The 26,295-nt window shown below is 32.3% G+C and overlaps 1 protein-coding gene across 12 annotated transcripts in view; it reads right to left on the bottom strand.

Annotated features, from left to right (window-relative positions):
- LOC143249135 (docking protein 5-like) overlaps positions 1–25,934 on the bottom strand; it is a 31,194-nt gene extending 5,260 nt beyond the window's left edge. The window contains exons 1-5 of one of the 12 annotated variants that reach the window (XM_076498498.1): positions 25,775–25,934; positions 20,195–20,327; positions 2,536–2,642; positions 1,591–1,813; positions 698–814 (exon numbers count right to left, since the gene is read on the bottom strand). In XM_076498498.1, coding sequence (XP_076354613.1) covers positions 698–814; positions 1,591–1,813; positions 2,536–2,601 — 406 coding nt within the window. In that variant the 5' untranslated portion in view covers positions 2,602–2,642; positions 20,195–20,327; positions 25,775–25,934. The other 11 variants (XM_076498509.1, XM_076498527.1, XM_076498536.1 and 8 more) reach the window with 11 other exon arrangements.
- Positions 25,935–26,295: the final 361 nt, after the last annotated feature.

Raw genomic sequence — 26,295 nt, 5'->3', positions numbered from 1 at the left:
CAAGATTATACATTCATTCCTCATATAATAACAGTTCTTTTATGACATTATAGTTTTTAAAATGATATATAATAATTATACTCATTTACTTCATGAATATAAATTTGAGGATAATGGATTTTTTTACAAGAATTAAAAAACTTCCAATGAAAAATATAAAAAGTTTAGGACATTATAAAAACCTTTAGCATGCATATTTTTGAAAGGTAAACCATTCTTGATCAGGAGCAAGCAGCTGCAGAAATAAAAGGCAACTGTCTGGTATGTTTTGTCAAAAGGCAACATGCTTCATAACAGTAATGGTATTAAAACAAAGTATCTAAATTATGCAAACCACATGACCAACACCAGTGTGGATTTGACAATAATTTAAAACACATGACTGTTTTTCTCATATCATGTACATTTAAACAACCAAAAATGGTACTGAAATTTATACATTGGAAACATAGGACAACATTATTTAGCTTTGGTTTTTGCAAAGAGAAATCTTCAGCTCAGAGATAAAAAATTTAGAGTTCTTTTAAATTGTATTACTATCTTTTACTTTGGTAAAGGTAAATTACTAGCACAGAATTATGTACAAGGGAAGTATTAAGAGTAAAAACAACTGGATGACAAAACTGTCTAGATATAGGTTAACATATAATGAGCTTCTCTAGTTGGAAACCACAGTCTACAAATCTGGCAACTTTACCTTGAAGCTCTTTCTGGATTCCAGGACTGAGAATGTCGGGTTCCCCAGTAATAAGGCCTGTCTGAGGTAAAAGACATTCTTGAGCTAAAAGCTTCACCCACGTGTCTGCTTCAAGATCTGGCATTAAAATAGTAAACATTTAATCTTAGCTTCCCCAGTGAGACAAGTGTAAGGTGTAAAATATCTGTAAGTAAAATTAAGTCTGAGAAATGGAAAGAATTATGGTAGGCACAAAAAGAAAATATTTTTTAATAATACTGTATCATCATGTATGTATATAATTTTGTGTACAAAAAAAATGAAGTGTTAAAGGCATAGGGTTTTTCATTCTTATGTAAAACTTATGACTTAATTGAATTAAACACAGTTTTAATCAATCATCTACATTTATCTTAAAAAGTACAAAAACAATTCATAATATTACACCAAGTAAAATATTTACTTTTCTTAAACCTATTTTTTACAAATACCAATATTTATTGTCTTGAACAGTGTTTCGTCCACCATTTTCAAATTCCTTTCTTTAAAAACAAAATAAAATGTTGATGATTTCTTATTCTGTGTACTGTTTTGTCAATTACTGTTCACAAACTTAAATTACTGCATGCTGTTATTTGTCAAGGTCATAATTACACATCTTTGAAATCTAGTTAAATATATTTTATATTAAACAACAATATTGACAAGGGATGCTGCCAACTCAAATATAAATTATTTTACAGTTTTTCATACTTTACATATACCATAATTTGACAGTGACAAAATATGGATGGTTGAAGTTTGGATGTAAACCAATGTAAGAATGTCTACAAATACCTTCATGGACTGAAATCCAGTAATACATTTAATCAGATGTGAAACATAGAAAAGGAAGACTTTAATGCTTCATTTACCAGAGTCAGAAGCCAAACATTTAGTTTCTGCATCCTGAAAACAGATTGAAAATGCATGCTTCTTGATACTTGAAGTCAAACGAGATACAACAGTTACAGTACTTAGAACAGCAACCTTGTGGCTCCCTCCACAAGAAGCTGTTTTTTCCTCTAGGTACTTTTCTAGTCGACGAGGACCCTTACTAGAAGCTCGCCGTAAAACAATCCATCGTCTCTGCCAAATCTGAAAGCAATAACAAGAGCTTGAAACTTTACTGTAAAAAACAACCATCAGTTTCTAATATCAGTATTATTACAACTAGCCCACTTCTATGCATACATACAGTTTAACTATTAACAACTGCCAAACATATTTAGTTTCAATTATCAAAGTATAGCTATAGTTAGTTACTCAATTTTCTTTACAAAACAGATTAATGGAACCATTAAAAAAGTTGTTTTTTTAATACACAAAAATATGGAAATATCTCAAGTGTAATTATTGAACATTTTTCATTTGTGTATGTGAATGGATGTTTGAGCATACCATACCAGTCATCAACTTGAACCCAACAAAAATTATTTTGCTGTAAAAATACAAGCATTTATTAATTATTGACAAAACATTAGCAACACTTCTCTTGCTGTTGCTCTTTCTATGTTACAATTCACAAACTGTTTTCTATATACAATAAAACATAATTATTTACTTCATAACTACTACCATCACATAACTGCATATCAACTGCTGGATGTCATGTTCTCAAGGTAAGATCTAACATTATACTAACTTTTATTCATAACAATACTACATAGAAAATTACATCTAATCAAAGAACAAGAAAAAGTCATTTTTTTAAATATTTTAAACTTCTAAATTATATATAAAATTTGTATTATGCCAGCATAACATTATATATTTCAGAGTGTTGTACATGAATCTAAATAAACAGTTTGTGTACTTACTCCCAGTTTACGACTACGAATCCTCACATAGCCTTGCTTAACAATATCTCCGATATCTGTAGCCATTTGTTTATGCTGTTAACACAGTATATGCATGGTTGTTTCACCTACGGAAAAAATGTTAAATTAGTTAAACAAGTCATACATAATGATGGTAATACACACAAAAAATGAACTTTGAGGTTTATACCATCACTTTTTCACTTTTAACAAGTCACTGAAAAGAAATAAAAAGAACTCTAAATAAAAACAATCTTAATGAACTCAAAACAAATTACTTAAACTTGCATGATTTATCTTAAACAATTTGACACTATGTTAAATGAACAAAAATAACTTTAAACAATTTTGATAAAATGTAATAACATTTCAATCAGATAATTTAACATATTAGAGATAGCTACAAGGTATTTAGCCATTAGTGACTTTAGATGATTTTCACCCAGCAAACAAGTCGTATAAAAGTTACAAGCCTTGACCTAAAAATCTTGTTACTGGTTAAAAAACAACTGCTCAAAATGAAAAAAAAAATCTTATTTAATATATGCATTTTAATACAGTTAAATGGTTTAATAATAATGAAAAAAATTACAAACTTAAACAAAATAAATTTTTAGAGTAAATTAATTATTCACATTACTTGTTTACATGGCTTAATTAAAAATATGTTTTAATCATACTATGTTCTGAACAAACAAACCAATGTACAAAGAGAACGATATCATATATAAAAATACAACATAAACTCATATCCTCTTTCATTTTATAACTCACAAACAAAAACTTCGATATGCATGAAATATTCAAACAATCCAGTTAGAAATCAAAATTTGTCAAAGGCAAGAATGCATGTACCCTTGAGAAAGTAACAAATGACATCAAAATTTAATTGGATGAATCATATCAACCATTGCAAGTCAATGCTTCTGAATTAAAACATTTCAGTCAACATAACAAAATTTAAAATTTTAAAAAGCTATCGATTTTCAATTTCTCCAAATTTATTCATTTAAACAAAAAGAAAACTGCATTCAGAACTTTTTTTTTCTTTTTACCAAAATTCAAACTTTTATTTTAACTGGAACATAAGCAACACACATGCTTCCAAATATCTTAATCATGATGAAATAACAAAGGTTATCATTATTAAGAACATTTTTAATACACACACACACACACACACACACACACACATATATATATATATATATACACACACACACACACACACACACACACTTTATTTGCACTGAGATACAGATAATAAAATATTTTAATCAAAATCTTTATTCCACAAATGTTAGACATAGTAATGCATGTTACATTACAAATATAGTTGGTATATAAAAAATACTGAATTACTCAATGGTCATATAAAATGGAAAATTCACAGCCATTGTAAAGCATATGAATTTCTACACCTATCCAACAGACAACTTCTCTAATACAGGTTTTATAGCAAACTATAATTTGAATTTAAAAAAAAAAAAAATTACCTTGGGTTTACAACTTGCAATAAAACTCTTATCTTTTCAACAAAAACATGTCAAGCAACAGTTATGCACTAATTCATTAACTGAGTGTGCATATGGTTGGTGCACTGAACCAACCCCCTATTGAAGAAGTAATGTTAGCTATAATTCTAAAACTACCAAGCATATCAACATGAACTCTTGCAAGCTTTTAGTAAAACATACAAATTTTTTGTTACACAAGTATCAATACTCAAGATATACAAGTGAAATGATAGAATCTGTCTGAATTAAACACAGAGTGCAAGGTGATGTTCTCATGAAAAATAAAAACATTTTTGTCCATAACAATTTTTATATTGTATTTACATCACCTCTAGAATATCCAAAATGTATATCTGCACTGTTTTTAATTATCTCTGTATATTGTATTTGGTATTTGCTCTCCTTCATAATGAAATGCCACTAAATCAGCAGTATTGCACAAATCAATAACTGACAACTCTGAAATCAAACAGATAATACCATGTTGAATGGTGCTGTGTAAAAAGTCGGACCATTCACATACTAATCCCCACCTGTGAACACTTAATACAAAGTAAGCCATCATGAAGTTTATATTATATTAGTACTACTCATTTTTACAGGCATGTTAAATAAGTAAACATTGTGCTTTTTCACTATAAATTCAAATTACTCATTATTCTTACTTTCATTGAAAGAATTTGTTGTTAGTATATTCAATATAGTTTCATAGTGCCGAGTCAAATCACTTTAATATCTTACAAAACTGTCTTTCTATTAATTTTATTCAAAAAATATATTGTTATTTTAATAACTGATGGAATTGTGAAATGTGAGTGAAAGTGACTTTGTTATAATGTATAGTAATCCACAAGTTACACTATGTTCTTAAGAATTCACTTCTGTTTACTTATGATTCATCAATTACCTGAAAATTTATAATACTTGAAGTTACATTATTCCTGTATGATACAAACAACACTACAAGTCTTTAAAGGAATTTGCTAAAACTGAATACTTTAGTGGCAGTCATTGCTTTCATTAGCATTACCAAATCTTGGTTAAATTAAAATTACAAGTTGAGTTGTGTTTTTGAGAAATATAACCCTGTACAAATTTAGCTAAAGGCTTAGGACAGAATCAGAGTTATTGAGGTTTAAAAAAATGCCAAGTATACTTCAGCCAAGATTGCTTAAAAGGGAAAACAAATGTTTACTTATATTTTTTCTGTTAGTTTGTCTTTTAAACATGAAGCTAAGGAAGAGAAGGTCAGGAATTTCAAATATTCAAAAATATTTGAATACTAGTAGTAATAGCTAAACTCCAATTAGGACAGTTTTATTTATCTAACAGATGACTGGCTCATAAAGTGGAGTTACTATTAGCAGTTCTAGAAACTGGCACTTCTAACTTGCAACAAAAGATAATGAAGTTTATAAAAATTAAACAAAAACATACCAAAGCTAAGCTATAGTTAAGGGATTACACAGTTTTTAACATTGCTCAAATACATCAATTTGAATTATAGTATTTTTATGCTAGTACTAACAGCAATAAAAAGAGATGAGGATTATATTGATCGTTTAAGAAATCTCAAATAAAAACCTTATGACAGAGGAAATAAAAGAATTCAAATAGTATGCATTACTTTTTTTCTCACAGAGAAGTGAACAGAAACAGATTTCTAAACTAACCAATTTCTTTAAAAGGTGAAAATATTTTTTTCTAAAATTCTTTACGTAGAAGACCAAGAAATTTTAGAAAACTCTAAGAACCTTGTACAGAATACAAATACTTGTCCTGATGAAATTTATTCTAAAATCATGAATGGATGGATATCACCAACATGGTACCTATGTTTAAAAAACAAAAGCTTTATGGAGAATCAGGATAAATTATAGACATAATAATTTAAGTTGTTTTATTAACATAATGTTGAAATCTAATGTAAGGACATTTAGAAAAATACTTGAAAAGCTGCTATTTAATCAAGTATTTTCAACATGTTTTCAGAAATGAGTTTTCTTAAGTATTTGTTCGATTTCTTAACTACCCTTTCTGCACTATGTAAAAGTGGAAATACTTAACCAAACTGCATGAAACTTACTGTAAACTAGCTAATGGATATCTAGTTTTAAATCTGAAAAAAAGCATGATTTACTCTTTCAAAATTCTGTTAATTAACACTGTTTGGAACAAACATTAAAAGTGCTTACTATCATTATTTGACTTTTTTTCTCAAAAATTTTAATTTATATACACAGTATGTTTTAACTTCATTGAAATTCAGTAATATCTCTTGAAACACTTCATTTTTCAACTGGCAATAGTTCATTACTTCTGGTTACCTGTGAACTTGTTTAACACAATGGACTCAAGTCAAGCTACACGTAGGTAACAGTATTTCTGCTCACAATATTCCTGGTCGAGATTTATTTATATCTAATAAATAAGGTATATGCCAAACACATAAATTGTACTGGTTTTAAACTTGTAGTCTACAAGCAGCTTTTTAAGTTTGTTAAAACTAGCCTATATTCATTTTTGAGAAATTGCATTTTGGTAACAACATTGTTTTGAAGTAACATGATACTAGCTATTTCTTCTATTACAATCATATATATTATATACACCATACAATACTGGTGGTTCAATGTTGGTTGAGTACAGCAGAAACTACAGAATGAAAACAATTAAGCAAACCAATTCCAAATAAATACATTCATAGAACTAGCCTAAATGTGGCCTATAATGCATAAAAATCTTTTCATAATATTCCGTTTTTTAATTTAACCATTCAAGTATATCACGTAGAGGAAGATTGTTCAAAAACCTTCAAAACATTGAATATTGGTTTAAAATCATTTCTAACTGTTACTCTAAATTCTAGAATAGACACATTAAAAACTTTTATATCTTTTCTTGAAGCTCACCTAGTGTTTGTTTTTAATGTTCCTTTAATACGAGAACCATAACTGCAAATATTACTTCAGTTGGAGCCGCACCACTATCATTTTCAGATTTCTCACTGTTAAACTTATTTTAATTAACACTCCTACGAAAAGACGTTTCTAGTCCTGATTTCCACAAGCCCGTTCCCCTGGCTATGGTTTCGCTAGATAGTAGATAGGGACAGTGGGAATCTCGTTAATCCATTCATTAACAGATTTAAATGGCAATTTCATTTAAATACAAAATTATTAGCCTAATATTAATAACCTTTCAAGTTGTTCTGGGGCCTATTAGGCCCCACTTTTCGTAGGAGTGTTAAATAAACTAAATCCGATATTCTCTTTATTCTTACCACCACAATCACTCACTCACCTGAATATCTGGGACTTATCAATAATTTAAATCACTATTTCCTCACAATAATAATCTCCTCGTAAACATACAAAACGCCCTTCACGAAATAACATACTCATAATATTGTGGGTGTTCGTCCTGAGATTACGATGCTAAATGGCTCCTCTCTGTACATTATAAAGGAATGTATTGACAACTGAAAATATTAACTTTTATTAATTAGTAGTAACAGCCATGTAAACAAGGTGTAGTACTATCCATCCTACTCTACTTTATTCGGCCTTTCGAGATGCTAATCTCAGGGCATACATGGAATTCAAAATTTTAGCCATAGCCTAGCATTAAATCCTGTATAAAATTTTAGTTATACTTTTTTACATTATCTGTCACATCATAACTATTTAACGTAATAAATTAATTCGAGTCCATTTCGCCAAAATGTTTCCAACTTCAAGCATTAGCGCTACCTGCTGGCTAATATACTGAAGTTAAATGTTATTGTTGAAGTTGTATTTATGTTTGAATAATATATCTCAGAAAATGATACTTATCCGTGCAAATATTCACTCTAACAACTTCTATAATTTTCAGTAAACGTCTCATAACCATTAGTTGTTGTTTTTTCAATGTTGTCTGAAAAATAAATTTTTCATTTTTATTGAAAATTTTCACTAAAATCATAAAAGCAAATTCAGAAGACAGCAAATTTGTTTGCAAGAAGTAACTATGAAATACTTTTTTATATCAAAATATCATATAATACGTCCAAATAGCAACATCTTAATCAAATTCTTGAAAGACGAGAGATTCACAACGAAGACCTTGAATTACTGTTAATTTGGATTGATTTAGTATGAATTTTGGCTGGAAATAAAGTCGCAAGAAAAAATCACATTATTTAAAATACTGAAACATAATGTAAAGTAATACAACAACGACAAAATCATTTTTAATTTAGTTAGTTATTGCAATAACAGCATTATGTGTAACATTATATGAAAGTACATGACATATACGTATAACACAACTTACATAACTGTTGTACTAGGATATACACGTAAATAAGGAACGAGGCTACTTGCCTCGTAAAGAAGAACACGGCTTTACCTCTAAAGGAACGTGGTGCCTAACCTGACCTCATATGAGATAAGTACGGATTACGAAACTGAATAGCCCCTCTTACATTTCGTACGTTATATCTTGGGTTTACTACCACATGATCTGATCTAAGCATTTCTTCGTTAAATTTCATAGTTTCATGCCTTTAGATCAAATAGCAATGCAAACATGTTAACTTGGCAAGTGTATTTATACATAATGCAGAGTTACGTGCATGTTTCATGTATATATGTGATCAAACGTCACATAAACGGGGGAGACAATTCAATAATTTAACCTCTGTGAACCTAGAAAAATTATAAACAAATATTTTTTAAATAGTGATTTTTTTCCCCTGCATTCAGTGCCAAAACACATTATAACGCTCCCACAGTTGAAAGGATGAGCATGTTTGGTGGGACAAGGATTCAAACCCCCAAGCCACAAATTGGAAACTAACGCCCTTGTCAACTAACCATGCCGACCCTTTCAGTTTAAAATATTTAATATATGTAACAGGATGTACTTCCAATGTACCAAGAAGTATTCATAAAAAGGAAGCTAACTGTGTAAATAAAAATTTTAAATAATTAATAAGTTAATAAACCCAATTTTGTGCATTCATACTCAGCATTAAATCCACATATTAGACCAATGCTTTATACACAATAGGAAACATGAAAGAGCGTAAAAACAAAACATTCCCAGATACTCGTAGCACTATAAATCATATGTAATAGTTTTACGATATTACCCCAAATGATTTTTCTTGTTCTCAGATACGTGGCACAAGTGAACGCATATGGAATTCTTTCCTGTTGGAGGAAATATTTAGCATTGGTAATAATAATCACACACTGCATTAGATTTCAATTTCTGGTTGTCGCGCTAAAATCCGTGGTTCTTTTCCCCTCGCGTATATAGCACAGATAACTTATTAGGAGCTTTGTGCTAAGTCAAACATTCTCTGATCAGTTGTTGGTCGATTCTAAGAATCATAGGTTATCTAATTTATTGTACTTTCGCAAGCCATATCATATATGGAACAAAAGATGTCGTTATGTTTGTTTTTGAAGTTTGCGCAAAACTACTCGAGAGCTATCTGCGCTAGCCGTCCGTAATTTTGCAGTGTAAGACTAGAGGGGAGGCAGCTAGTCATCACCACCCACCGCCAACTCTTGGGCTTCTCTTTTACCAACGAATAGTGGGATTGAACGTCACATTATAACGTCCCCACGACTGAAAGGGCGAGCATGTTTTGTGCGACCGGGGTTCGAACCAGCGACCTTCAGATTACGAGTCGAACGCTTTAACTCATCTGGCCATGGCGGGCTTTGTCGTTGTGATACAGTTTGCAATTTGTGTTTAATCACCTTAATGAAGTTAAAATAATTGTATGGAACAATATATAAAGACAATTTTTATATCATAAGTTAACTTACGCATATTATACATGATTCTAAGAACGTAAGGAAAGTGATATACTAGTCAGCTTTAATATATCATGAACATTTTCTAAAGGCAAATCGAAAAACAATTAAACTTCAATGGAATTGAAAAAAAATGTGAACATTTATATATTTTTGTCCATTTAAAGTAAGTTTTATTCTGTTCCTTTACAGGTGAATGAACTCTACAAGTGCTCAAGGGAAGTTGGAAATTGAGAGGTACAATGAAAAAGAGCTCTGAGCAAAGTTATTGCCCGGGAATACCCTGGCGCTACAAGTTTACTCAAGTATTATTATACGCTTAGTTGAAGAGTTCAGTGAAGACAAGGTCATGATGGTACGCAAGATATTTTTTTCCACTTTATTTAGGTGTACTCAAAACAATATTGCGGCAAGTGTGGTAAGAAAAGTATGTGTCATGTATATTTGTTACCTTTTCAGCGTACTCGCTTAAATATCTCTTGAGATAAATAAATGAAGTACCTCTAACATGTCTCTTATTGTGATTTTTGTGAAAATAATATATATTTCTGAAGAGTTTCAAATATAGGAAACAGTACCTCTATTATTTAGTTACTTCAAATAATTCTGAAGCACTTCGATGCAGGTGCCTAATATATTTCTCTGATGATTTGGCCGTGTAATTTTTGTAGATAGACTCTCATAACCCGATCATTAGGTACGTTAAGAATCTATTCAATTTATGATTATTATTAACGTTTCTAAATCAAGAAAAGCATCTCAAGACAAAGAACATATGCGATATTTTACATAAATAACAATGCGATATTTTTTCAGGGCATCTTGACATAATCAGCAAACAAATAAAAATACTAAAAAAAACTATTTTAGACTATAATATTCTACCTTTAACTACTGAGATAAAACAATTAAAACGTATTAACGCTGTCGTGATTAATTACAAATGAAATAATAATCTTACAACCATATTTGCATTCTGCATTACAGACGAGATTGAAAAAACTTTTGTCATTCGATCTCTGAAAATATTAGTTAAGCACTGTATACTGAAGGACACTTCTTAATAATAACACTGAACTAAGACGTGTCATTTGTTACAAAACTACATTAATCCAACACGTTTGTCATCAGTTGCATGATAAAAAACAAGCATTATCAGAAAATCTTAATTTTCAAAATGACATTTCTTATTGTATGTCTTTCTGATATCTTATTTCATCTGTCATTTTATGTCAGATTGTATTCGAATATCTCCGGGCCTCACATCTGAGAGCACGATAAGTAACAGGTTGTTACCTGATAAAATGAGCTTCATGTCAACAGTCTTTGTGTCATACCTTAATAAACAAGTGAAAAAAAAAAGCCTTTTTTGAAAAGGGTAGTGTATGTAGGGATAGCTCATATCAATCCTTCAAAAACAAGGCAAACAAGATAGCAGGGTTGGAATTTGCATCATACCAACATAATAGCACAGGAAAGAAATAACATATCATACATGAGTGTGAGAGAGAAAATTTAATCTATCCTATTTTTGTCTACTAACATTCTACTACATTGTGTACCTATGCTATTATGCAGGAATGATGTAAATGTCATCCCTACTATTTTCTTTGCATTATTTTTGAAGGATATATTAATAATCCTTCACCAAGTTAACATTTTTGAAGTTTTTCCTTTTCTTGTTTTTGATATTTTAAAATGACTACTATTTAATAATTCTTATAAATGCGGGTATTCCGTTTTAAACTACGTAACCTTAGTAAAATTGGTTGGCGCTACTGTTTTGGTTTTTGAGTAATAAAAAAGAAGCGGAAGAAAAAAAAACAAGAAATTCACAATTTTTGATATGATGTTTACAGACATTATCAGAACTTGTGACTCAGTCATCACTCAGATAATGTTATAAAATGAACCACTGTATGGTATTGCAAAGTTCTGATAACCTATTGAGGAGCTATTTAAAATACCATTTGAATGAACAATCGGAGCCATCCATACATATGTTTAATATATATCAGAAAGGCTTACGTCACTATTGTTCTTCACTCTTTTAAGTCGATATCTTTATTCAGTAACACTGATTTTTAAAGCAGCAATACTAATAAGCCTGTTAAAAGTTAAGATATTTTGTTGTCATATTACAGATCATGCAGTTTTATAAAATACTTGATAAAATCATGATTGAAATCCACAATCGTACTAACGTAAAACCACAGCTGAAGTTACAAGAAATGTTTTTGTATGAAGCAAAAATGTTTAATTATAATTAATCATGTAGGGTTTTAAAGTAGTGTTAATTATCAAATTCCCGAAACGTGTTCATTATGATAATTAAACTGCAAAAGGATATTAATAAAACGAGTTATTAATGCCTTTCTGATGGCAGAGAAACTTGACACGTACAATGCGAAACTGTAGAAGCCTCGAGTTGATAATACCCCTGAAATATTCCCTCCTTTAATAACTGAAGGAATGTAAATTAAATTAATTAGATTTAGGCAAATACGTTTTGCATGTTTGTCTCAAATAATATTATAAATTACTAAATCTGTTTAAGATTATAAAATAACTAAATTTTTCGTTATTATCTTGTCATAAAAACATTAGTATAATGGCTTTTATATTTTTACACACTTCATACTTTTTTTAGTCCCATAGAAATTTCGAGTGTTAGAAAATTGTACAATTGTGTTCTAACTATACTATATTGTCGGTAATAGACATCCCATGGTTGGAATGCTATTATTATATATTCTTCCTTTTTTTGAAAATCCTTAAGAGACTAGATAAAGCATGTACTGCTTAAAAATATAACAAGCCTAATACTAGTACATTATGATAAATATAATTAAAAGTATGCTTCGCCACTTTGTAAAAGGCGTTCAAAACCATAACAATTGTTTTCTTTATATTATTGGTCTGGAGGTAAGAAGGTTTTATCTCTACTTTTGGCCTGCATTGCCAAGCGTGTTAAGGCGTGCGACTCGTAATCCGAGGGTCGCGGGTTCGCATCCCAGTCGCGCCAAACATGCTCGTCCTTACAGCCATGGGGGCGTTATAATGTGACGGTCAATCCCACTATTCGTTGGTAAAAGAGTAGCCCAAGAGTTGGCGGTGTCCCTCTAGTCTTACACTGCTAAATTAGGGACGGCTAGCACAGATAGCCCTCGAGTAGCTTTGTGCGAAATTAAAAACAAACAAACCTCTACTCTTAGTACTGTTACGTTAAAAATTATAAATAAAATAAAGCCATATTTTGTAGCGTTTGTAAAATTATAGCGGGTGTGCACGTGAATATGAGTGTAGGGAGGGGAGCCTCGAAAACTGCATCAACGGTTATTACTGTGTATCGGGTATATCTTATGAATATGTGTATAGGAGTGAGTTGGTACAAGAATGATCAAACAGATCTGTGAGCACAAAAAGTATTAATTTTACATACATTGCACTGGCGTACCTCTTATGAGCTAAGTCCTACTTAGTCCTGCTGTCTTACCTGTATATAGGCTACTGTGTTGCACATCAGAATTTTATGAAAATAATATGAAGACCGTTATACATATAGAGAAAAAGGCTATTTTTTCTTCTTCTTCTCGTCACTACTTAATGAATTTTCCCATGGAAACTTTTGTTAGGTGATTCCGTAGTCTTGTGCTAGTTTGTTCTCTTGATCGTGTAGAAACTTAAAAGAGAACCTAAAGACTGAGTACGTGTACGAGAAGACCAACAAGTGATTGCAAGTACATTCTGAAAGAATTATCCCAGTTGTAGTTATGAGTTGTAGTTGTAGTTCTGAGATAAAAATATCTAGTTTCTAAAGATTAGAGATTCTAGTGTTAGGGTACTTGTCTCATCTCTACAGAGTTCTATGTTTATTTTGTGCTACATACAGTGTTTCTGCTTATGCATTATTTTAATCCATGTTTAGTCTCTTTTAAATCAACTCACATATTCAACTTAACTATGTAATATATATTATTTTGTATCTTCAGATGTTGTAATTACTTTTCTTTCATGAAGCCTATCAGTGTATCTCGGAATATCACAACAGCTAAGTTTACCAAATAGACAACAAAGCATTTATTTTGTCGTTCTAATAACAACGGGTGATTCAGAACCAACAGACTTCAAGAATGTGTAATAACAAAAAACTAAACAAAATATTCATGTATATTGTGTACAGTAAATGAGACTTTAAAAATATTAAACTATTTATAGCAATTTGATTTTACTTATGCAACAACTGCAACAAATCGAAACAAGCACAAGTTAAACAAACAAACAAAATCTCCATTTAGTGAGCGCGTTTCGTTATTTAAATGGTTCAAAGTCCATTGTAAACTTGTATCTGTTGAAATAGAGAGAGAAGGCATGCCAATTTCTCCAAAGAACGAAGATCGAAATCAGAGTATGATAATACGATACTTTTATGCCAGATAAGTCATAGTACGATATTACCACAATTCGTAGATTAATTACGTCAACAGTCATTCCCCTTATATATATTTAAGAGAGATAAACTTCCAATACAGACTAACTTGTAAAATTATCTGTAACAATCTCACATAATATATATGACCTCACTCCAGTCGGTATGACATTGCAATATAGCCAAACAAGTATAAAGTTTAATAACACATTCATTTAATATGTAAATTTATCTAAGCTAGAAAATTAACGTAAGCTTCCGGTTACGTAGTACATCCGGTTTAAAAGGATGTTATTAACTCTGTGCAGAACAGCTGCACTAAAATTTAAAAAAAAAAAGAAAAAAGAATATGCCTGAATTAAGATATACTCATGGAAAGATAAAACCTGACAATAGATAGGATTTCGGAAACCTATAAAGATCCATTAGGTATTTCACATCATGCAAAAGTTACTTTTCTTATAATTCTTGTTACAAAAACCTAAATAAAATATTCAGGCAAGAAAAAAGCAGTAAGAATACTGAGGTAAACAAAGAAAAATTATAATAAAAATAACACCTTCCAATATATAATTGTACACGTATGCATACAAATATATATATCACGTATGTATATATGATTTAGTCAGATACTTACTAATCAAACGTACGAGCTATTTAGCTAATATATTTCAGCCTTTTGCTCGAAGATATTACTTTATATATAAAGGATTTACATTACATAAATTAAATTCTTTAAGATAAAGAAGGCAGTATATAAATATTTATCGACTTAAAATAGACCCTTTCTCCTGCTAATGAGGTCCCTATCCATTGGTTTTCTGAACACCTTTTCCAACTAATGATCAGTGATGACGAAAAACCCACTTGTAGAGAAAATTACATGTGTTAAAACAGCTGGTATAGGTAGAGACCGAAGAAGGTCGAAACGTTGTTCGCTCCTCTACATAGTGCTTTCTCTATCCATACCAGCCGTTTTTACATACATAACCTTTTCCAACTGCTTGTGTACTGATGTTCTTTAAATTACTTTGCTGGCTTGAGTCCTTGATAATATACGAGTTATATTAAAATGTAAACAAAAGTAACTTCAATGTTGCAATTAATCCCAGTGACTTACTATTAGATGATCTACGTGTTTTGCAAAGAAAATGATTGATGTCTCTGAGTGTTTTTGTTCACTTCTTTACACAAAGTGTTGTAAGATGCAAACGAATAAAGTTACCCAAAATAATGCAATACGTGGACCTCACTGGTCGTCAATGGTATTTAGAAACTTCAAAACTTAAGGATTAAAAGATAATTTTAATATTTTTTATATTTCAAATATAACTTGCTTTTTATGCCTTTACGAATTCGTCTTCCCATTGTTTCAAATACACATATTCTACTTGTGAAACAAAAATGTGCTATTTAACCTATAAACTATAAAGTGCGTTTTAAAGGAAATTTGCAGTCAGAGATTATATTTACACAGGCAAGAATTAGCATATAACTATTCAATCTATCCTGTTTCTGTCTGTTATCATTCTATTGCACTGTCTACCTGTGCGATTATGTAGGGATGATGGAAATACTGTCCCTTCTATGCTGTTTCTATTGTTTTTGAAGGATTGATTTTAGCTATCTTATACTTGTATCCTTTTTTCTTTACTTCTGTACATAAATAATAGGGTAGAGTGTTATTTTACCATTAATTTTCTTACCTTTATTAAAAATAGTACAGTGCTTTCTATGTTCAACAAAAACTGTACATTTTTATTTTGATTACCTTTACGTAGTTCCTCACTGGAACAGCTGCAAGTCAACACCAAAATCAGAGGTTCGATTCCTCTCAGTGAACACAGCAGATAGCTCGATGTGGCTTTGCTATAAGAAAACGCACATACACACACACATTTACGTAACCTCACAAATATAGATAAAGTACACGTTTCTTGATTCTTGATAACGAGAAACCCACTTGAAGTAAAGGTTTTTCTTAATCTGAAGATGGCCTAGGAAGGTCGAAACGTTGTTTTTCCTTTTCAATAAAAGTGTTAATACCCATAACAGCCATTCTGAGATACAAAGTACACGTTTGTCTACTTTAAATATTTTTATAGTTAACTACGGGAAATGGTTAACATATTTTTGTTTTTCCTTTTGCATATAATAATACTCTTATCCGAGTTTTTCTTTTAGAAAACAGTTTTGTTTGCTTCGAATATTCGAACAAAGCTACACAAAGGCTATAGTCGCTAGCGGTCCCTTAACTTGAGTGACTAGTCAACTGCACTCACCATCATTCTGCCTACCTTTCTCTGAGCAAGTAATAGTGATGATGGACTACCACTTTAAAATCGTAATTACGGTACAAAATTAAGAGCGCATTTTACAGTTACGGAACGCAAACCACAAATCCTTAGACCCATAGATTTAGTAGGCCTCGCCGGGCCCTAGAATATATAGTTTAAGCTTTTAAAAACATACTTTGGACCCGGTGTGGCCAGGCTGTTAAAGCACTCAACTCATAATCTGAAGGTCGTGGGTTCGAATCCCCGTCCCACCAACCATACTCGCCTTTTTAACCATGGGTATGTTATAACGTTACGACCAATCCCACTATTCGTTGATAAAAGAGTAACCTAAAAGTTGGCGGTGGGTGGTGATGACTAGCTGCCTTCCCTCTAGTCTTAAACTGCTAAATTAGGGACGGCTAGCGCAGATAGCCTTCGAGTAGCTTTGCACGAAATTCAAAACAAACTAAGGAGACACAGGAAGTTATAAATCCTTTAAATAGTACTCAGTTTATATACCTGAAAGCATTCTAGACAATTTAATTGTTAAAGAATGTTGTATCTCTGCTTAGGAGGGTTTTAAATGCCCAGTATAACAGTATATAGTTTTACAGCTACATGGTGATGAAATATAGTGAGGTATGATTACAGAATTTACAGGGTGATCCAAAATTATCTTCCCATTTTAAAAGTTAACTAACGATACAAAATGTTATTGCAAATTGTTTGTATGTAGGGATGAGAAAAGATCAGGGACTAGAGAGAATTTGTGACGGGAGTAAAAATCTACATTACCCAGCCCTGCGTATATAGATTAGATGGTGGAATGCAGGAATAGTTCATTAATATTTTCCTTCCATCCGAAGTACTCACTAGTTTCAGATCTTTTTTTCCATCCCTACATCCCGATAATTTTGTAATAATTTTTTGTTGTTATTTTTCGGATATTAAAAAAAAGTCTAACAAGTGGCGCCATCTATTGATATATTGGTTTATTGGTCGATATTAATCAATCTGTTTCATTGCATATATTTTGTTCTGTAACTAACCTGCCATGGATCACTTGGGGCTCTAGGTTGAAAAGGCACATCCTAAAGAGCATTGAGGTGTTTTGGTGTGCGGGATAGAGGTAGGTGCACTGTGGTTTATGAGTTACAGTTGACGAAAAGGAAGATAAAAGAACGAGAACAGCACTCATCCTTACTTAGGCATCGCTACCGCACTACCTGATGATTAACTGAAGACATACAACAATGCAGTTTTCAACTTTCTATAGTTTAATTCAATCAATTTTTATTGTCATGTTTTTTATTGTTTTTTTTTTCACTCCAGTGAATAGTGTTACCTTGCAAAATGACAACCATGCAATAAAAGGTTCAAGGTGGGCTAATTCCGAGGCCTACGCGTTCGCCAGAGACATCATTCCACTAGACTTCTTTCTTTAGGAATATGTTAAGGATATCGTGTATCGCACACCTGTAACAAACATCATGGAACTAAAGACCCAGAAAACGGATGCAAATGCCACAGTAACTGTAGACATGTTGAAGCGAACGTCGACTGAAATCGAATATGGGTTAAACGTGCCGAGAGCCACGAATGGTGCACAAATAAAGATGTCTAATGACATGCCATTATTTAATTATTAAACCTTGAAATACTAAAGATAATTTTCGGCCCCTCTTTATTATATACAGCAAGTGTATACATATCCAGTAACTCACAATTTTAACGGAATGTTTTCCATTTTAACAAAATCCCGGATTTAATACAGATAAAATGGGCGAGATAGTCGAGACGTAATTTAAATGATTATAAAGAAAAGGGTTATTTAGAATCAACCAGTCTACAATAGGAACGGGCTTGGTTAAACACACGCTTCGCTTTATGAAGCTAATATCATATTTACCTACTCTAGTAAAACATTCATAATACACGATTTGACCTATTTATGGCAGCTTGCATTCCAAATGATACAAATTACTTCCTTGTCATATTCATTGTACATCGGTTCATTCAACACTTAACTTTCTCGTGCATGGGTCAAACTTTACAGCAAGCTATCTATATACAAGATGCGATACCATATCAGATTAATTTTCTCGTTACATTTTCACTCAACATGAGTCGAAATGCTTTAATAGAAACGTTGAGAAAAAGAACTAGTTACAATGAAGCAATGGATAGGTTACTTTCAGCGGCTGTTAGATTGAAACATCATATTAAAAATAACCCTGGCACTCTATTTGCAATTTTTGGTTCGAGAGATCGAAACATGGTAACGAACATGTTAGCCATGGAGCCATTATAATGTGATAATACAATATTCGTTGATAATAAGTAGCCTAAAATTTAACATTGGGTGCTGCCGGCCTTCCCGTATTCGGCAGTTCAAAATTAGAGACGGTGGCGGATAGCTCTGGCAGATTTACCACTAACAAATAAAAAGCTATTAAAAATTAGTATGATATTAACAATTTATGCGCTGACCAGGGTAATTTGTAATAATAATGATGATATTAGTGTTAAAACTAACCTTACACCTGTGATTTCGTTAAGTAATAATGTATAGCATATCCTGTTAAATACAATAATACATAATGTATTCAATAACTTAGATATGGACATGAAAATCTTGATTCTACTAGGTATTTACAGCATATCTGCGCGTCTAAAGATACAATCAGTTATAAATTATTTAAATAATAATAAGTTTAAAACAATTTAAAGCTTCCAGACACACACACACACACTGTATTTTGTATTGCTTACTCACACAGTGACCCTGTTTTTATTTATTCATATTTAATTTCACACCTATTGTTAGAGCGTGCGCATGCATGCAAGTGGGAACACACCAAAACTTGCAGTGTATATACTTTACGATACATCAAATGATTAACGTTAATTATACAAAATATAAACAAAGAAATATAAATATGAAACATTTATTCAGCTGCTATGAATTTCGACTTAGGTAAACACGCGTTTATGCATATATTAAATGAATAAAAGAATTAAACAAGTGTGTTTAAAATAAAAAAAAACAACAATATCTTGCTAATAAACCATCGAAAGTAAATAATGCAATATATGCCATAATTTGCTAAAAATGAAATAGAAATATGGAAAACGTCTCTGTCTCTCGAATATAAACAGTATCAAAAAGCAAAGGTAACTTGTGCTTATCTTGTTGTTCAGTTTCCATTAAAGATTGTTCAAACAAGGAATATATTTCAGCTTATTATGTGATCAGTTTTTAAACATTTATAAACAACTTTTGTCACAAAATAAATATAATATGGCTTAAACAGACAACAAATAACATAAAAAAAATTTCTTTGAAACTTCTAACAGATTTACATCGCAAGACTAGCGCGCATATCACGTTTTCATACTGCTTGCTATCACGACGAGATCTGTATTTCCTATATTTAACGTGTGTAATTACCTGTATTGGGATCGTACACAAGCTGTCTTTCTCACGTGACGAGGCGCCTGTTATCCCTCGAAAAAGAGCTCTGGAGTTCAGAGCTGGTGAAACAGTTTCGAATCCACGTGTTAACCACAAAATATTTCCCACACTTTAAACTAGAGTAGTTATAAGAGTAAGTTTCTTACCGTGGGTGGTGAAAGGTATGGTGTTGCTGATTGGATCCCTTTCCTTTTTATTAGTAGTTCAAAATTAGAAACGCAGTAGATGGCTTCGTAATCTGTCCTCAATTACAAGATTTTCTCACATGCAAGGAGCTAGCTGACAATAATATAGAACAAAGAAGACAACAGCATACAAAAAAGTTGGTTTAAACCTATACATAGAATTTGTAACAACTACTTAGCTAGCTTAGTTTCAACTTTCCAAAACAAAAATTAAAATTTTAGATGATGAAATAATAACGGAGCCTCTTAAGGTAATTATATCTTTTTTTTCTGATTTTAAAGCACGTTACACGGATATTAAGTAAACTGATAAAATGTTTAACGTGTCTCAATTCATTTTGTTTCACTATAAAACAAAACATTAGAGTTTTATTTTAAAACAAATTGGTTTGTTTGTTTTTGAATTTCGCGCAAAGCTACTCGAGGGCTATCTGCGCTAGCCGTCCCTAATTTAGCAGTAAAAGCCTGTCAAAAATGACAGCAACAGCTAAAACTTAAAACTATTACGTATAAATACACAGAAGAAACACAAGATTTCCTTTCCCAGGAACATGTTACATACTACTTCTGAATGCAATACATATAACTGAGCAAACATGCAAGGTGTTGGTACCTTTGAGTAAAAAATTAGTGATTAGAACATTCGATGACCATGTGATTACATACACACCTGTTCTTCTTCTGAGGAACTAGCTATCCTCGTCCCTACAGATAATTGTTATATTCAGTCTCCCTTAACAAATACTTTTTCGCAGTAATTAAACATTCATTGTTCTTTGTTGTTTTTTTATTAGAACGGATATGGCACTCACCAGTATCCAGATAAAGCTTCATAAGAATACACTTTCTCTCTGATTATTACGGTTAGACATTGTAAGCTTTAAAACCTGAGTTTTGTTTGATTTTGAATGTGATTATTGTCATAATATCCTGGTCTCCCCCAACTTAAATGTGGACAATGGTGTAATTATGCTTCGGCAATTGCGGAGAGGAGCGTGAAAAAAAAGGGTTTGACAGACTTCAGAACTGCTGACGAAGGGAATAAATGTGTATGGAGTTAAATTACTTTTTTACACAAAGGGACCCATTTGTTGTACTTACGCCATGGAATAAAGTATTCATGTACATTGATATCGAACAGTTAAAGTTTCCCCTATACAGCAGGTTCCAGAGATTTATTACTTATTATTCATTTTTGAATTTGGAAAGAAAATCTGCGAAATTATGCTATTTATTATTCCAGTTCTAAAAAGAAATGTATCCCTGTTTCAACATTCGGTTATTGTTATTCAACATTCGTTTATTATTAGAGCAAACTAGTTTATCAAAGTAAGTGAAATTGGGTTTTAAACTTAGAAACTTATTTTCACTTGGGGTTTGTAACGTGGTTGCTTTGAAACTCGAGAGTTTCTTGAATCAAAAAAATAAATAGAAAATGAAAAGAAATTAGTTTCTTTTTTTTAAACATGATATCAATCCAAAAGGTTTTTCTGTTGTTTTAAATTTTGTGCAAGGCTACACGAGAGCTATCTGCGCTAGCCGTCCCTAATTTATCAGTATAAGACTAGAAGGAAGGCAGCTAGTCATCACCACCCACCACCAACTCTTGGGCTAGTATTTTACCAACAAATAGTGTGATTAATCGTAACATTATAACGCCCCCGCGGCTTAAAGGGTGAGCATGTTTAGTGTGATGGAGATTCGAACCCACGACCCTCAGATTATGAGTCGAGTGCCTTAACAGCCTGGCCATGCCGAGCCAATCCAAAAGAGATAATATGTAGTATAAACGTATCTCTATTGACTTGTATCCAATTTGTTTTTCTTGTCACAACAAAGAACAATGAATGTTTAATCACTATTTTTGTTAAGGGAGACTGAATATAACAATTATCTGTAGGGACGAGGATAGCTAGTTCCTCAGAAGAAGAACAGGTGTGTATGTAATCACATGGTCATCGAATGTTCTAATCACTAATTTTTTACCCAAAGGTACCAACACGTTGCATGTTTGCTCAGTTATATGTACAGTATTGGATTCAAAAGTAGTATGTGACATGTTCCTGGAAAAGGATATCTTGTGTTTCTTCTGTGTATTTATACGTAATAGTTTTAATTTTTAGCTGTTGCCGTCATTTTTGACAGGCTTTTACGTTGGTATTCTATTACTTCTTACACATTTACTTAAGACAATATTTACTTCATTGTTTCTTACTCATTGCCGTAGAAAGCAATTTTGGAATGGTCAGGCCATTGCTACATTGACATTGAAATGATAATGCTATGAGATTGAATCTTCATTGATTCATCTGCAAATAGTGCAAATAAATAACGAAATGTATTGATTTAAAAGAAGCAAGTTTAAATCACAAAATGCAGCTATATGTACCACGTTAAAGTGGCCAGACCATGGCCTGACTGACCCTACCGCTTCCTGCGCCTCTGTTGCTGCAGTTCACCGCTGGGACAACGGTAAGTCTTCGGATTTACAACGCTGAAATCAGGGATTCGTTCTCCCTCGGTGGACACAGCAGATAGCCCGATGTAGTTTTGCTACAAGAAACAAAACACACAAAAACACTGTTGCTGCAGTGCGATCTGCACTCAAATTTACTTTATCTTCGCTCTCTCATCTGTAACTGTTGTTAGTTTTACACTATATTCCAGTTGAATATCTTAGGTGTTTCCATACACATAAATTCCTAAGCCTGAAAGACTTCACGCTAGACGTTCTCGCATTGAGTCATGAATCGTTTGAACGCTTATTTTATGACATTCTTTACCCCTTGGCTACAGCTGTCAAGTATGTCAATTTAGCAGACGCCCTATGATACAGAACACGATTGACTTTAGGTATCAACCCAGTAAAAATACAGTATGCCATTTCATAGCATGTTATTGGACAGCTGGAATCAGCTGCTTATCACGTCATTCCAAATATGTGAGCTGTGGTTGAAACAAATCATGACCATATGAGCAGGTTTGACAGTTTCAGTGACCATGAATCATATTTCCTATAGTCTCATTGGTCTCGTTTGTTTGTTGAATTCTACACAAAGCCACTCCAGGGCTATCCGTGCTAGCTGTTCTTAATTTTGAAGTGTCAAGAAAGGGAGAAGGCAGCCAGTCAATACCAATAACTGGTTACTCTTGGCCCACAAATAGTGGGATTTACTGTCACGTTATATCGCCCCCACAGCTGTAAGAACGAGCATGCTTGGTGACGGATTTCGATCTCGCGACCTGAACTTATTAGAATATCCACCAAATATTGGTCTATGATGAATAGCCTTTATTCAATTGATTTTCGAACAAATGTTATACAAATTTTTGAATATCTTAGTTTTAAGCAAAAACATGATAAACATTTATAGTAACAGCTTTTGACCGGCATGGTCAGGTGGGTTAAGGCATTCGACTCGTAATCTGAGGGTCGCGGGTTTGAATCCCCGTCGCACCAAACATGCTCGCCCTTTCAGCTGTGGGGACGTTATTATGTGACGGTCAATCCCACTATTCGTTGGTACAAGAGTATCCCTCTAGTCTTACACTACTAAATTAAGAACGACTAGCGCAGATAGTCCTCGTGCAGTTTTAACAGGTTTATATTTGTATTTACTCAATGGTCCATTGAAAATTTGTTGTTCATTATTTATACATCATTCGTATTGTCAACACACCATGTGTAATGTTTATTTACAGGCCCACCTGTAATCTTTTTCACAGCGAAATTCGCGAAAATGTGATATTTAAAACAAAAATAAATGCGCTGTCATACGAAGACTACATACAGACGACTGAAACGCCACTCCTTATACGGGTTTGTATTACGTCACGAAAATGAATCATACATGATTTACAGCAATTTAAATCTGAATGTAAACTCTTTCAAGTCATCGTCACGTCTTTATGCGAATCCAATTTTGGGAAAATAGAATAACCAGTGGGTGTGTTTAGCTAGAAAAGTGTAGTGTGTGGAGTGGGGGTGGAGCTAAACTGTATTAATTCTTTTCGACTTGGGTGTACTAAACGTCACACAGTTAAACTATATGTACTGATAATTATTATTTTTATTATAATATATTTAATATTGTACCACAAATAATAAATTAAAGAGCATTGCACACTTTTTGTTATAATTATTACAATTAAATAGTTTTAGTAAGTAATCATAGTTTGTTTTAATTTAGTGCAGTACAGCCCTATATTCTTAAAATTGAACGTAAAAGCAATTAAACATGTAGGCCTAATGTTCATTTTGGTTGCTATGTTACATAAGTTATAGTCTACTATATAATGTCATATTAGTAGCATCAGTCAATATCGTTTTGAAGTATATTTGTAATCATTCCAAAGACCTATATTATTGTTACCTGTAACTGAAGTTTTCTAATCTTTGGAAAAATTATGTCAATAATCTCGTAATAATATTACAGAAACAAGATGAAAAGATTGAATAACAATAAGGAAATTGAACCCTAGTGGTAGAAATGTTTCAGAATATCGGTCTATCCCCAGGGTAAGTACTTTGTTAAATGTGAGGTCGCATTGGTTTAGTGCTCGAGATATGCAGAACAGTCATTCTGTCACTAGCTCACCTCTAATTGTTATAGGTATGTACGTTTATTATAGCGATGTACAAAAAACAAAAAACATTTTATTGTGATAAAATAAAACCTGTTGAGTCTGAATTCGTTGCGACATCTCTTGACTGTATACTCAATTACGATTGTTTAAAATATAACCTGTCTGATCGTGTATTTGTGATACCTGTTTGTTCTGTTTACTGGGGTTTTCTCACTAATCGCTATATTCGATTTGTATTATTTGATTATTAGTACGTTCTGGCATGTACTATATTTAATTATCATGAATAAAAGTTAGTCGTATATTTTTCTTTCTACTTTCGTTTGAATCTTTCTGTATTTCATGAGCATAATATTTCAGGTTACCAAGCGACTATTAAGAAAAATCGCCACACAGATGACACGTGGTGACCACTGTTGCCGCAGTACAATAACAAAGTTTAAAGTATTATAATAATTATACTACGCACTTCAAAGAAACATCTCGAAAATCATGACAAGTAGCCATGATATCCAATAATAATTAACAAAGTGTTAACATAAATTTTGGCAATGTATTGACAAACCTAAAACCGTTTGAATACACAAGACTGTAATATAAACTGGTACTAGTAGTTGTAGATTAGAACTTTGAGAAGAAACAGAATTCTAACTTCAGAGGGCGTATGTCATCTTCATACATGGTATTTCTCCATCTGATCCACTTAAAATAAGTATTTCATTCACAAAAATTAGATGCTTAAATTGTTCATAAGTACGAAATAGACTGTTTCTTAGATTACAAATCATGTCCTTCGTTTGGTTGGGAGCTTCTCAGAGTACCACTCCCACGTACGTTGTTAAAACAAAGTAAACTAGCATTATAATTGTTTTTCTATGCGTATATATCTCAATACATACATCTTCTGTAGCTACGTATATGCATTACATAATACAATCATTCAAATGTACTTACCCTCCTAGAATACGTATATCCCTAGGTAAATACAATTTGTCACGTCTGACTACACGCACTTGTAATAGCAAATCTCACTCCTCTGCTGCTGAGAGTGTATAAACAGTAAGCGAAAGAGGCCGAACGCGGACGTCACTACTGCTTCAGGCTATCATCCACCTCACTGCACTAAGTAATCTTCTGGTAGGGACTCGTGGTCGGGCCAATATTACCCTAGTCGTCAAGGGAAACTCAGCTTGCCCTGGAAGCGGCAGATGACCTTGTGAGCTCGGCCCGTTTTGGTTGGATTGCTAACCTAAGGCTAGGAACCGGCTCACAGGGGTAAAAAAAAAAAAAAGGAATCGACATCGGGCCTGTTTCAACAATAGCTAAAGAATCAACTTTTTTACATATTGAAATGATAAACATTTAGCCTCGGGTTCTTACTGCTATCTATAAGTGATTGATCGTGTTTTGTTATTTGACAGACAGATTGCTTGTCAAATATCGGTAACACCCCATCCGCTCACACGAGAATAACG

The sequence above is a fragment of the Tachypleus tridentatus genome, chromosome 1 (assembly GCF_004210375.1).
Source record: "Tachypleus tridentatus isolate NWPU-2018 chromosome 1, ASM421037v1, whole genome shotgun sequence".
In the NCBI taxonomy this organism is placed as follows: Eukaryota; Metazoa; Arthropoda; class Merostomata; order Xiphosura; family Limulidae; genus Tachypleus; species Tachypleus tridentatus.
The sequence above is the reverse complement of the archived record's forward strand: the minus strand, read 5'-3'. Positions and strand labels throughout refer to the sequence as shown.